Source organism: Saccostrea cucullata, unplaced genomic scaffold, assembly GCF_032062105.1.
Source record: "Saccostrea cucullata isolate Sc308-1 unplaced genomic scaffold, CSIRO_AGI_Scuc_v1 ctg2875, whole genome shotgun sequence".
Classification (NCBI taxonomy): domain Eukaryota; kingdom Metazoa; phylum Mollusca; class Bivalvia; order Ostreida; family Ostreidae; genus Saccostrea; species Saccostrea cuccullata.
This window is the reverse complement of record NW_026933187.1, coordinates 3,794-18,532: the sequence shown is the minus strand read 5'-3', so window position 1 is coordinate 18,532 and position 14,739 is coordinate 3,794. Positions and strand designations below refer to the sequence as shown.

The 14,739-nt window shown below is 34.7% G+C and overlaps 2 protein-coding genes and 1 long non-coding RNA gene across 5 annotated transcripts; 1 reads left to right on the top strand and 2 right to left on the bottom strand.

The window, feature by feature from the left end:
• Positions 1-784: 784 nt before the first annotated feature.
• LOC134237568 (growth hormone secretagogue receptor type 1-like) lies at positions 785-3,063 on the bottom strand. Its single transcript, XM_062719667.1, has 2 exons — positions 2,176-3,063; positions 785-1,551 (listed from the first exon to the last, which is right to left on the bottom strand). Exons 1-2 carry the CDS (start codon positions 2,468-2,470, stop codon positions 785-787), a joined length of 1,062 nt encoding a protein of 353 aa, XP_062575651.1. The 5' UTR covers positions 2,471-3,063.
• A 3,231-nt stretch (positions 3,064-6,294) lies between these two features.
• LOC134237566 (uncharacterized) lies at positions 6,295-10,430 on the top strand. Of its 3 annotated transcripts, none has more exons than XM_062719666.1 (7): positions 6,295-6,565; positions 7,090-7,233; positions 7,398-7,491; positions 7,608-7,775; positions 7,917-8,014; positions 8,584-8,730; positions 9,461-10,430. In XM_062719666.1, the coding sequence occupies exons 2-7, from the start codon at positions 7,202-7,204 to the stop codon at positions 9,480-9,482; spliced, it is 561 nt and encodes a 186-aa protein (XP_062575650.1). In that variant the 5' UTR covers positions 6,295-6,565; positions 7,090-7,201; the 3' UTR covers positions 9,483-10,430. The 3 variants fall into 3 exon arrangements, with proteins under 3 accessions (XP_062575650.1, XP_062575648.1, XP_062575649.1); XM_062719664.1 differs by having other exon boundaries at positions 6,295-6,590; XM_062719665.1 differs by having other exon boundaries at positions 6,296-6,450.
• A 408-nt stretch (positions 10,431-10,838) lies between these two features.
• On the bottom strand, positions 10,839-13,655 carry LOC134237567 (uncharacterized). Its single transcript, XR_009985844.1, has 4 exons — positions 13,140-13,655; positions 12,679-12,818; positions 11,062-11,257; positions 10,839-10,879 (listed from the first exon to the last, which is right to left on the bottom strand). It is a non-coding gene; the product is annotated as an uncharacterized LOC134237567 (long non-coding RNA).
• Between the last annotated feature and the right edge of the window lie 1,084 nt (positions 13,656-14,739).

Below are 14,739 nucleotides of genomic sequence, written 5' to 3'. Positions count from 1 at the left end.
AAATTCAATACGCATACCAGAGGAAGCCTTTTATGATTGATTATTTGTTCCTTTACGTCATCAACAGGATTTTTCATTCACATACCAGTGGGCATCGAGGTAAGCTCTTCTTGTAAAACAAGACATTTACTTCTTCTACTGGTTTCGCTCTTAATTTATTAAAACTTTTAACTTCAATTAAATTGATGGATGCGCCAAGACCCAAACTCTAATAATTATCTGTCAGTGAGCTGAAGTAAATTTCAAGTCCCGATGCAGCTGTTTTCTTCCTTTAACATATGAATAAAACCATACGATCCCTAAAAAGGATGTACGAAAAGGTTTTGCAAAGGACAACCAATTCTAAAAAGTTCGTTTGGGCCATGCACACCCCAAATGAAACACTAGCTTTCAGAAACCTTTTAATAATGACAATAAATGAACTTAGCTTACTCGTATATAATTCATCTTAAATAAAACATACACACGGAATGTAATTACTTTTTTTTATTTACAAAACGCCAAGTATAACGAAATTTAAATTAAAAGTTACATAGACACTCACACATATAATGTACTAGTAATCCTCTACAGCGTATGTCTATTTCTGCAAATAAATTCACTTTTGTTTGAAATTATAACAACTTATTGCATTATTATGTATCTTATCAAATGCAAATAGACCAAACTTAAATTTATAAAGCAAAATGTCGATTTTGTCACCATATGCCATAGTATCACGTACAAGAGTAGAAGTGGGAACAACTTTTTTATGATTCATCTTAATAAAGACGAAGGCTCCTCATTAGCGGGTGGAATGGCACGATCCTGATGAAGGAATGGTAGTCAAAGTTATGGCGTGCGTACGACTGATGGAATTATAATGACGTCTTCTATAACAGAGATCCTTTAAGGCTCCACGGAATTTGGTGGACATGCAGTTATAAATAACCGGATTCATGGCACTGTTTATGTACACCATTACACGGGTAAAAGTAACGAGGTTTAGGTATCCCTCTAGACCAAGAGACGCCAAATTTGACCGCTCTGTGAAAATAATCCACAGTCCCAATATGCGTTGTGGCAAGAGGCACAAAAAGAAGGCTACTACAACAAGAATGAGCATAACGACAACCCGCCGACGTTTGTTCAGAGTATACAAAGCTTCCTTGTCCGCGCGACCTTCTTGGAGGTTGTGCTGCCACAATAATGCGCGACCCATGCAGAAAATTAGTCCGGCGAGTACGAAAAACGGTATGGCAAAGAAAAGAATAAATATGGCCAGAAGGAAACCTACTTTCCATTCTTTGTTGATAGGAATTCGACAAACTTTTATTGGGGTACCATCTACCCATGTGGAATCTTTGAAAACAGGGAAAAAGAACGTAGGTAAACTGCACACTATGGCCAGAATCCAAACAATGGCAATGACCACTGATACACGAATGTTGGTCCAATGTCCCTTGGAAAGGATTGGGTGACAAATTCCCTTGAAACGGTCTGCAGTAATGGCAAGAATCGTCATAACAGATGCCAGAGTAAGGACGTTTTCTGTGTAATGAACCATTTTACCTGTAAAATGAATATTCTACATGAATAATGGTACTGAGTTTTATCGTCACTTCGAGATGTCTTTGTTTTATTGCCGGTATTTACGCTTTTTTACAAAAATATCCTGTTATTACAATTCTATAAAAAGGAATCCAAATTTTTACATGTGTCGTGACAAGAACCTTTCCCAAAACGTTCTTTTGGATGGAAGTTTTTATACCCACGTAATCAAAGATTCGAGGGTCTGTACTTTTTGCCCTCTCTTTCTGTCTGAATATCTGTATGTTTGCGTGAAAACTTTAATGTTGCCCACGTACATGTATTAAACAATATATCCACCTGAAGATTCTGGTGATAATTTTATACAACCACGCTTTTTTGAAAAATAATACCATTGCAATTGTAATTAATCAGATTGCATATTAAGATTTTAGAGCTAAAAATTAAAAGCACTTGCGTCAGTAATTGTACTCTCTTGCATAATTTATTATTTTCTTGCAGTTTCTTGTGTAATATTTTAATTTGATGCATACTCATGCTAACGTCCTATAACTATGCTATGGGTTCGCAATTTTTCATTTATATGCTTTTTATGCCGGACTGCAACAAAAATATTTCACTTTTAACTTAAAAACCACTACTTACACATGAACTCGCCGAAGTACCAAACTTCTTTTGCAAAGAGATCAACTGTGGCCGAGGGCATGCAAACCAACAGAATAAGCATGTCGGTTATCGAAAGATTAACGAAGAAATAGTTCATTCTACTCTGCATCCGCTTAAAACCAAATACGAGGGTAACGACAAAAATGTTTCCGATGAATCCAATCACGAAGGTCAAAGAATAGAAGACACTAGCCAGGATGAAGATATAGGCTGGTGGCTCAGGCATCATCTGACGAACCAAGTAAGAGTCATTTAAAGTCGTATTCACATCCATGTCTCAAAAGTCCAAAAGTCACCTCAATTCACAGGTTTCTAATTTTTTTCAGGTTTTTAACATTTATGCTTTATCGTAATACGATAAAAACTACATCAAACATTTGTGGAAAGATCAATCTTTGAATTAGAATCCATGGTAGCGAGAAAATGACAATTAGTTGTGAAAACAATTCTGTTTATATTTCTTACGACTAGTTGTTACGATACTGTAGGTGAGTATTGGTGGACCAATAATATGCAATATATCATAATACGGGGGCTGTCTTAAGATTCCAGGAAGCATATATCGATTGAGCTGAACGCACAACAGACTGAATTCATTCTGACAGAATGTAAAGAAGTTTAGCGTCATTAACAACAATCAAGGATTGTGACAAAACAAGAAGAAGACAAAATGGGATGATTACCCTTCTTCTTTCATGTTATACCTGTATCGCGCCAAATTAAGTGTTTCTTCCAACTATTCATCTGGAAATAGATAATTCTTTCATCTTAATCAAAATTAGGAAACATGAATATTTGTTTAACGGCTTTTTTAGACTAATTTGAAATCTGCAAATTTTGCTGTGAATACAAAATATTACAGACTGACACACATTAATTTCTTTCAGGAGGACGATAAACAAAGAAACAAAACAAATATGCTCAAGGTTGTAGATAGAAAGTAGGATGCAATAATTTAATATACAATGGCATGTATCAGAGCCACAATTTGCACATGAACATGCTTGTCAAAAAAATACTAAGAATATCGTCAAAAATTATGCCAGTTTTGTCGGTGTGTTCCCATTTCGCCTTAATAGTGAAAAACAGGTAAGAAAAAGTTAAAAAGGACTAAGGCGAAATGGGAATTTTAGTATTTGTAAATATTATTTCTAGGTTGATAAAAGATTTAATGATAAAAATTTTAGATTGAATTTAACAATTAATGGGAATTTATAAATACTGTGAATGGATTAATACTTGTAATACCGAAAAATACTTTATGCTAAATATATCAAATCTTCATCACCTTAATTCACCTGAGAGCTTACTAAGGCGAAATGGGAATGCTAAATTTTACAGTTAAGGCGAGATGGGAACAAACCGTTTTGTCTATTGTTTTACGTCATCAGATCCTGAAGTTTAGGTTGATTAAAGAGTTCAATCTTTTGTTATCATATACCTTTTTGCTAATTGACTCTGATCAACACATAAATAATTTAATCTCGCATGAGAATAGAACAGTACATCAAGTATTTATCAATTTACCCTTTCGGTTATTATTCGTTACATTAGTTATTTGTTGAGGACAAATCTAGTGCGCAATCACTTTTGCGCATTATTGCAAACGTACCTTTCTGGAAAAAAGTGTTTGAATTCTTCTAACATTCCAAGTTTTGGTCAAGGATCAACAGCTGCAAGTGGAAGATATTATAATGATGTTATACTCATTCCCAAGGAATAAGCCAAAAAAAAAGGTTAAAATATTTTCAAAGTGTAGCATCGCTTAAGTAAAATTTTCGATAATGCAATATCTATTATTTGATAAATAAATGCAAAGTTTCATGTCGAAAGGACTAAACTCCATAAGAGGAAACATGAATTTGACATTTAAAAAAATCTTATGTTGAATTACGAATGGAAATCAGCTGAGTACACTGTAATACAGGGAATACGGGGAAACTAATACCGGTTTATTGGTTCCTTACATGTTACAGCCGAAGTAAGATGAGACACCAATCGGCCGAAAGTAGCAAGAAAGTCTGGCCCAATACCCACTCATTCAAAGATTTTCTATATCAATTGAAAATTATTTTGCTTAAACTTCAGTCATATTTCCAAAAACGACCAACGGCCGACGGTTTTTTTTTAGGCAAAAATAGGATTCTTTGGGCAATAGTCGACTGTTCTTCGGCCGTTGTCTTGCCCAAGTTTGACCCATTTTTTCGTCGGACGACCGATTTTGTGTCTGTCGGGCCATGCTATAATTTTTCCTGCGTGTGTGCTGATTTTTTCGTTGAATAGTTTATCAACAAACCTTCGATTATCGTCCGACCTCGGCAAACAAGTTGTAAAGTCGGTCGTCGGTCGGTCGACTTTTAGGAATTGGGTTTTCGTAAATGTCGGCCGACGGTGAAAATCAAACTGCGACTTAGCGAAACGATGATCGGGCGACTGTTGGCCGACTAATGCCTAGGTCACATCTCACGGCCGGTAGCTGTAGACCGGTGGTTATCGTTGGTAATCCGTGGTGTTAACGATGCCCTAACATCGGTCCACATCGGTTAAGTAGTACTTACAGAATCAGTCGCATTATCCAGCGATGGGTATTCGATGGGCAACCAATGCCTTTTATGATAAAAATGTCGTGGTTGCCGGCCGGACTTTCAAAGGCCCAGCGAAGCATTGCTGATCATAAAACGATGTTCCAGGATAATCGGCCGAGGTATATTACATCGCTCATACATTGGTGAACATCGTTCGAACATCGGTTGACTACGGGCCAATGTTTGGTCGAACATCGACCGATGATCGGCCGTTATCTGTTGGACACCACTCAACCCCCCGATGACCTCAGATTCAACGGATATTGGACGATGCTCGGCCATGCATCGGCCGATCCGTGAAAGATGTGTTAATGATGGGTTGCCGATGAGGAGTGATGTGAGGCATCGTTGGAGACATCGCTGAATTTTAACTACGAATTATGTCCTACCAATGACCCCACCGATTCGCAAAATGACCTCAGTCACCTTCCGATCACTAGTGGTGCCCGGCCGGCAACCACGCCATTTTCATCAAAAAACGCATCGGTTTCTCATCGTATACCCCATCGCTGGATAATGTGACTGTCTGACTGATACTTAAGAATTGTTTAATTTTTGAATTACCGGTGTTCTTAGGTATTACTATCATTCCAATAACAGCGTGTCAGTTTGCTTGATCGACCGTGGTAAAAATTTCTCAAATTGATTACCATATTATTCATCGATTAGATGTTTGGTTTGAATGACATCAATACTACTTTGCATATAAAATACAAAATCCAACAATACCCCGATAACACTGACCAATCGTATTGAATGATTGTTTTCCAGTGCGGCATTTGTAGTCACCGGCAACACGTGTATGGCATGTCAAACGTTGCAATATTCGATAATCTTGTGATGTATATTCAAAATCTTGTGATGTATGTTCGAAATCTTGTGATGTATATTCAAAATCTTGTGATGTATGCTCGAAATCTTGTGATGTATATTCAAAATCTTGTGATGTATGTTCGAAATCTTGTGATGTATATTCAAAATCTTGTGATGTATATTCAAAATCTTGTGATGTATGTTCGAAATCTTGTGATGTATATTCAAAATCTTGTGATGTATGTTCAAAATCTTGTGATGTATATTCAATATCTTGTGATGTATATTCTTAAACTTGTGATGTATATTCTATAATCTTGTGATGTATGTTCGAAATCTTGTGATGTATATTCGAAATCTTGTGATGTATGTTTGATAATCTTGTGATGTATATTCGAAATCTTGTGATGTATGTTCGATATCTTGTGATGTATATTCGAAATCTTGTGATGTATATTCTATAATCTTGTGATGTATGTTCGAAATCTCGAAATCTTGTGATGTATATTCTATAATCTTGTGATGTATATTCAATATCTTGTGATGTATGTTCAAAATCTTGTGATGTATATTCAATATCTTGTGATGTATATTCGAAATCTTGTGATGTATATTCTATAATCTTGTGATGTATGTTCGAAATCTTGTGATGTATGTTTGATAATCTTGTGATGTATATTCGAAATCTTGTGATGCATGTTCGATAATCTTGTGATGTATATTCGAAATCTTGTGATGTGTGTTCTACAATTCAGTGATGCGTGCAATAAAATTGCATGACGCAACAGAAAAGTAAGGACAATTTTCATTGGTTAGAAATAACGAAAGTAGCTGAAGCGTCGGGAAAACCATGCAGGTGAGAAAAAACACATCAGTTTGTTTATTGCAGCACTAATTACGAGATGCACGAGTGTTGTTCCTGGTGACATGATGGAGATATTTCGGCCTGCTAGGGAAAAAACTCAGTAAACGTAGATGTATTGACAAAATTTGTAGGTACTTGTAACGATATGTCACGATGCTGCATTGTCAGATACAGTATTTATACATGCATGCTAAAAAGTTAAATCTCGTAGTAATCAATATAGCAGAAGAATAATGAAGAGTACATACTACAAAAACTGTGCAATTTGTAGCAAGATTAATTTTTGTTTAACAGCTGTTTTTATGACATTTTATTTCGTATTATTACTACCAAATACTGTTACCGTTTGTTAATGTTTAATCCGAGATTCCTCTGACTCTAACCCCCGCTTTTATATTGTGACTTGTGCGCACAAGTCACAATATAAAAGCGGGGGTTAGAGTCAGAGGAATCTCGGATTAGTTAATGTTATGCACATGGTTATCTTGTACTTGCAAGTAAATGTAACATTTAAAAAAAAAAATAATGAAAAAATAAGTCATTTAGGCTATTTGATAATAACATGCTAAATGAACATGTTTTGCTTTTTAATTCTCCTTCACTCAGTCTTTGTATAATGTATATTTTTAGATGAGCTGATCGCCAACCAGGAGATCAGAATGATCGCATCTGCTCCTGCCACTTTAAGGATGGTAAGAAGGAGGGGGACCCTGCATATTTTGCATGGAATGAAGGAAAGGCCATGGATTTCTCTGATCCTGAATGTACAAAAAGGTGAAATTATTTTTCAAAATATGACCGACATCTTGTTTTTGGATGGTGGGTGGGTGGAGTTTAATTGAGAATATTTTACTAAAAATCTTTAAAAGGGTACATGTATAAACAGAGTAGCTTACAACTGAATAAAAAAATAATTCAAGTTTAATTATTTTACAAAGGAGGAAAAAACTCAAAAGTGAGGAGTCCCTGTCATCTTCACAGATGGACCAGTTGCAGATTCCACAAGCACCAAAATGTCAATATCAAGAAAAAGTAAAGCTCATTTAAAACACCAATGATGACAAATGACCAACACTGAAACATTTTCAATAATTTTTAATAATATATAAAGTTCTTTTAACTGTACATGATTTACAATATATTTTCAGTTGATATCAGAGCACAACTACTCAGCATCCTGCACATTTAACTGTACTCAAGAAATGCAGCGCCTCTCAACAGAAATACAACTGGAAAAGGAATTGCTTGCCCTAAAAATAGAGTCTAGTAAAAGGAAGCCAATATCAATCCACGATATTAAATACAACGAAGAGAAGGTACATTTAAAGGAATTCCAATTGTGATTTCCTATTTCCTAACAATTTCAGTTACTGTAATAAAAACTTGTTGCCATTGAGGGATGAACATCTTAGATTGACTGTTATGTTAACATATTTTGTTATTATTTGGGAGTTTAGGTCTCTGATCAGCAGGGGCATTTTCTCTATATAAGAAGAAAATGGAGACTCCCTACCCACCCGATGTATTTTGTCGGACAGTTTTCTGTACATTGCAGGTAAAAATTTTATTTATTAACTTTCCAGCCTCTTATTGTAAAGTACATTTTGGGTTCAGTTTTTGCTTTTCTTTAATTTTTAAAAAAAATTATTTAAATTCTCCTTTTCTTAGAATAAAATTCAAAAAGTAGCTTCTGATTGTAATGTATAAGACTACAGACATTGAACTTTGATTTGTTATCAAAAGGATTGATTTAAACTTGTCTAAATTAATTGTAAACAAAAATAAAAGGGGGCACCTGCTATTTCTTTAAGTGTTTTTCACTGGGGGGTGGGGAAACTTTTTTGTACATACTTAAGCAATAGGAGGGATTAGATAAGAATCAATTAGTATATCAGAGTCTTAAAAAATATACTTTGCATAAGCATAAAAAAATTCTATATCAGTCTTTTTAAAACCTTTGAATTTTGCTTAATTAACTATGATTTATCCAATTTTGGAGCTTTTTACCTAATTCTGGGTAGAATCCACCCTTATGAAATTATTGACTCAATTTTGACTTAATATCACTTTATTAACATCAAAGCACAAAAACAATTCATTGTACAAATATTTTATTTATTACAGTCACCAATATATCCAAATATCATCATCGGCCCAGACGTCATTCACTCCTTTGAATTGTGCTGGTAGCAGTAAGGTGTCATCATTTGAGATGGTCACAGTATCCAATACACTGAAGTCACAGGACTCAAATTTCATACATGTTCACAGGTAGGTGTATAGTCTTTGAAATTACCACAATTGACTAATTCTGGGACAGGTAAGTATGTAAGTATAGGAATGAGAGCACCAAATCCCCGGATGCACACATGGCTTTGTTTGTTATGGAACATTAAACCGAATACTGAATGGGTAGGCGTTACGCCATTGGCTGAAATCAGGTATTTAATTGTTTTCATTTTAAAGTAAAATTAATGACCTTTGAAATAAATGATGGGATGAGGGAATATTACAGAAACTATAGAAATGCCAGGGAAGATTTTAGGAGTGGGGGTTAATTTTTTATGCCGCGTGTTATTTACTGCGAATCTCTATAAGTTGAAAATAACTGCAATTTTGACCTATAAACGCCATGGGACCATATATTTTTTTCAGTATTTTTTGTTAGGGCTTAGAACAAAGTTTGAAATGATGCTAAAGATTTTTCTGAAATTGTCATAGTAAAGTACTGAGAGGGCCTAAGGTTTGTATGGAGTTCTATGGGAAAATAATTAGTGGTCTTTTCCCTATACAAGATGCTGTCTGATGGCGTAGTGTAGAATGTAGCGTAGAATGTTTTCCAAGTCGGCTTAAATGCAAAGGTTTGTTTTAAAATTTATCATAATGACTTGCAAAAATTTAATGCAGTTAAATTTATTGTATTCTTGAAAGATTGACTGTAACACAATTTTTTTACACAATTACAAATAATCAAATTAATTTTTTTCCAACTTTTTTTCAGGGTCTCTGCCAAAATCTTTTGAGGATTTTTCCTCTGCTAGAGCATCCATGGATGCAAATGAAACAACCCAGGACATCCCAACACATATGGATAATCAGGCCATGGCCTACAGTATGTACAAAAGTTGCCATACTTTTAAAGCAGTAACTTGCGTGCCTCCAAATGGTGCACTTACATTTTGCTCCATGCTGTACCCAGGTTCTACTTCTGATGTAGCTATTGTACGTCACAGCCAAGTTTTACGAAAGTTCAAAGCTGGAGACCTTATTTTGGTGGTCAAAGGTTTCACCATTCATGACCAGTTGCCCCAGGGTGTCTGCTTAATTATAAAAGCTCTTTTATCGACATGAGGCCAGTTTACCATACAAGAAGCAGCACTGTTACAAGATTGCTAAAGCACTTATTCATGTGGAAAGAGCCAACGAGAGGATAAAGAATTACGAGATTCTCTGTCACATACCATCTACTTACAGACCAATCTCAACAAAAATATTTCAACTCTGTTCTTGTCTTGTAAACTTGCAAGCTCCACTTTTGAAAGAAATTACTTAAAGATACATGTACTTATTATAAATTTGCATTGGCGTGTGACAGTATACACTAAACAGTGAAGATATTCATACCAAAGTGCAAGGGATAAGCAAATTTTGATTTGTTATCAATGTCAATGGTTATATTTGTTAACTTTGTAGTATGTTGTAATACATGTACTTCAGAAAATGAAAATCCCTTTTGTTTAGCATGGATTTATTACAAGAATGTTTGGCAATTCGATTCTTCATTTGACAATATAATTTGGAAGAGGGTTTACTTATAATTTTAAATCTCTAGTTTAAAGTATATTTACCTTTAAAGCACAACTCAACAAATTCATGTTTTCAACAATTTATTTATTAAGAAAGACAAAAATGTTACATTTTCACTTTGAGAATAACATCTTCAATTCATTAATAAAATGATTCTAAATTTTGATATTCTTTTTTTATGTAGTACATAGATTTTATTAATCATCATTGCTATTTAAAATAGTCTTATAAGCCAGAAGTTTTATGATGGATTCATTGGATTGTGACATATCATATCATACATTTATGAGACTTGGGAACATTCAACACATTTAACATGATTACCCATTTTCCATTGTTAGAAAATTCTAGAGGTACAAAACTAAGTGTCAAGAAGTTCAAACCAGAACTCAGTTTTCCATCAGTGCTGGAATGAAAATGTTAATGTAGAAATCTATCAGCTTTGGAACATTTGCTGTCCATTCAATGTCTTTTACTATTCTAATCACAATGCAGTCTACTCTTGTCCACACAATTAAGTCGCAGAATGTTTTGTTACATATGTGTAGCTGGCCTTGAATTTGATGATAGTACGGGTGACTGGTTTTCAGGCACAGGGTATCTTGTTTAAGATCTAAAAAAAAATCAAAAAACACTTAAGTTGTGTCATACCAGTACATATCCCCTCCTTTTTCAATATCTTCATACCATATTGAACAGCTGCACTTGTAAATTAATACATGTTTTGAAATCATTTACTCACCAAGATTTTTAATTTCAAAGTACTGGACAATACAGATTTTTAATGTTATTTACCTATGAAAAATCCTTCAAATTTTGTGCCCCATCTGCTACTGTTGAAGACGATGCTGTATATGGACACTTCACCTCTACAATATCAGGAATGGCGTCTTTGGCTTCTGGAGTTTGATAAAATACACTGCATGTTGGTGGTCGAACAACTAAGCCATCAGGTGAAGCTCCCAACACTACGGATTCATGCAACCATATCCTTTCCAGAAAAAATTATAATACTACTAAATGCAAACAAACCATAATACAATTGATTTTGTAATGCAAACAAAGTCTAAGTAGAGCTTTTATAATCCTTCTACTTCAAAAAGCAAATTTTCTGGAATATGTTGGTAACTGAATATTTATGCCCCGCCATGAATATGGCCGGGGCATATAGTGTTTGTCATGTCCGTCTTCTGTCCTTCTGTCCTTCCGTCCCACTTTGTGTTTAGCTCTGTTCAAAGCTAAGTTTCAAAGAAACTATCCAAGATATTTTCATCAAACTTCATATGCTGATAGATATTGATGAGAGCTATGCAACTGCATCAACATTTTTTGACCTTGACCTTTCCTTTGACCTTGACCTGACTTTTCTTAAATAGTGTTTAGCTCTGTTTTAAACATACCATTCAAGATGGTGTTATCAAACTTTACATGTTGATACAAACTTGCATAGATGATGCATCTAGAGATGAACACTATCGGACTTGCTTCGGATGCTGGATCTGACCTAAATTTTCCAGATGAGTGACCAAATTAAAGTTTTTGGAGCAGGTCCATTCTTAAGGAACTATAAGCCCTACTTAGACCAAACTTGCTTGGATGATGCATCTAAGGATGGACACTACCAGACTTGCTTTGGATGCTGGATCTGACCTACATTTTCCAGATGAGTGACCAGGTTGAAGTTTTTGGAGCAGATTTATTCCTAAGGAACTATAATCCCTACTTAGACCAAACTTGCTTGGATGATGCATCTAAGGATGGACACTACCAGACTTGCTTCGGATGCTGGATCTGACCTACATTTTCCAGATGAGTGACCAGGTTGAAGTTTTTGGAGCAGATTTATTCCTAAGGAACTATCAGCCCTACTTAGACCAAACTTGCATGGATGATGCATCTAGGGATGGACACTACCAGACTTGCTTCGGATGCTGGATCTGACTCACATTTTCATTCCCAAGTTATAAGCCCTCCTAAACCAAACTTGCATGGATGATGCAGCTAGGGATGGACACTACCAGACTTGCTTCGGATGCTGGATCTGACCTATATTTTCATTCCCAAGTAACTATAAACCCTACCTGAACCAAACTTGCATGGATGATGCATCTAGGGATGGACACTACCAGACTTGCTTTGGATGCTGGACCTACATTTTTATTCCCAACTAACTATAAGCCCTGCCTGAACCAAACTGATCAAATTTTATACATGTCACAAATTTCATGTTGCTTTACTAATATATCCTCGGCGGGGCATTCATGTCCTATGGACATATTTCTAGTTTTTTTTTACAATTAGACTTCAGTAATTGATTTCTGTTTTTTTACCAGGATAAGTCCTGTTATTTGTTTTGACACATTGAATGTTAACATGTCAGAGGTTAAATGAATGTTATTTTTTGCTGTATACCTGACCGCTCTACAGCTGCATCAAAGTCCTTTTCATACTTTCTCAAAGCATCATCTTCATGAGTGATACCCCATGCAACAGCCTTGATGGACTCCAGATTGTAAGCCGACATCAGCTGTTTCTTCAGTGACAATGTCAATCTGGAGAAGAAAATATGATTTTTGGTTACTAGTATTAATCTTATATTTCCTGCATCTTTATGTACAAATATCTAGTCATTACAGTCGAACCTCATTATCTCAAACTCAATGAGACCAAGAAAAATGTTGGAAATATCCGTGGATTCAAGAATAATACATAAAGAGTTATCAAGAATAAAATGTCCCAAGTCTTTTATAAATGGTTTGGACTTCAAAATTACTTTGACATATCCATGAAATATGAGATAATGGGTTTGAGATAACAAAGTTTGACTGTAATTTTAAAAGTCTATTTCGCAAAAATTTAATCACACGTCTTACCGCCTTTGCTTAGAACTGAGAACTGCACCAAAGTTGGAAGCTGATATGCTATGTTTCCTTACAATCGACCACATTGGGTTGTTTCATTGCCAATGCAGCTCTTTTAATGGATTCAGGGATAATGCATGCTGTAACCATACCATAGGGGTATCAGAATGAACATACTCTGGTGATGTTAACAGGTCTTCAATGAGAGGTACAGGTGGACCAGGTTCACATGGCTCTGGTTCAAGAATCCAATTCAATGCTGAAAAATTTCATTACTTGTGTCATTCTCAAAAATATCATCCATAATATCCATATCACATATACCAAGTATTTATATAAGAGTCCATACATTTCATTTTAGTGAACACTGTCATGGGTTTTTGTAATGTATGCATTACATATCAAATTTACAACTCACTTGCATATATTTGTTCAGAATTGTTCCTGTATATAATTTTGCACGTGGCATTCTTAGTGTGAAAATGCCATGTAAAAATTGGTGCAAATGTACAATTAATATTTACTTAATTATTAACAAGGTTTCATAATGACAGAGTATTTAAATAATAGAAGAATGATCTGATAATTCGCAAGAATATGAAACAAAATATTTTTTTTAATGCAATTGAATAATTTATTTTTCCTTTCAAAAATGTATGCTCATGTACAAAAATGCTATCATATTTATAATATTGTCTTTCCAATTATTCAAAGGTTGTTATTAATATTTATTACATAGTATGTTCAAAAATTGGGCATTATACATAGCCAACTATATTATACTCCTCATCTTTGTACATTTGTTCACAATTAAAATTAACCATCTGTCAGTAACAAAATAACAGTTTCATAATACTCGTAATATAAAAATCGAATCAAACTTAAATAACAACAATAGTAACGCCAAAATCATAACTTCCTTCTTAAAATATTTTACCAATAAACCTTCCAAGGTGCAAAAAACACTGGTTGTCTTTCATCAGAGGGTTGGTTTAAGGCACTTCAAATATGAAGCAAATTTTTTAACAACTGATTTATTTATATTTAATGATAAAGCATTTTTTTAAAAAAAAAAAAATAAGAGGCCCATCTTCACCTGAGCACTGTGGCTAGGAAAAAGTAAAAATTGGTTTTTTATTGAAAAGTTTAAATCCAAAAGTAGTCCCTTGACCAATCATGGCTTTGCTTTTCTTGAGAAGGTTATTTTTAAAGAATTTTCCTATATATTTCTATATAAAATTTGATCATCCTTTGTGGCCCCGTCCTACCCCCGAGGACATGATTTGAACAAACTTGAATCTACACTACCTAAGGATGCTTCCATATAAATATGATCAATCAGGGTTTTGCTGTTCTTGAGAAGAAGATTTTTAAAGATTTTTCCTATATATTTCTATGTAAAACTTTGATCTTCCATTGTGGCCCCGCCGTACCCCGAGGGTTAGGATTTGAACAAACTTGAATCTACACTACCTGAGGATGCTTCCATATAAATAGGATCAATTATGGCTTGAATCCACTTTACCCAAGGATACTTTGTAGCAAGTTTGGTTGAAATTGGCCCAGTGGTTCTTGAGAAGAAGATGAAAATGTGAAAAGTTTACAACGACAA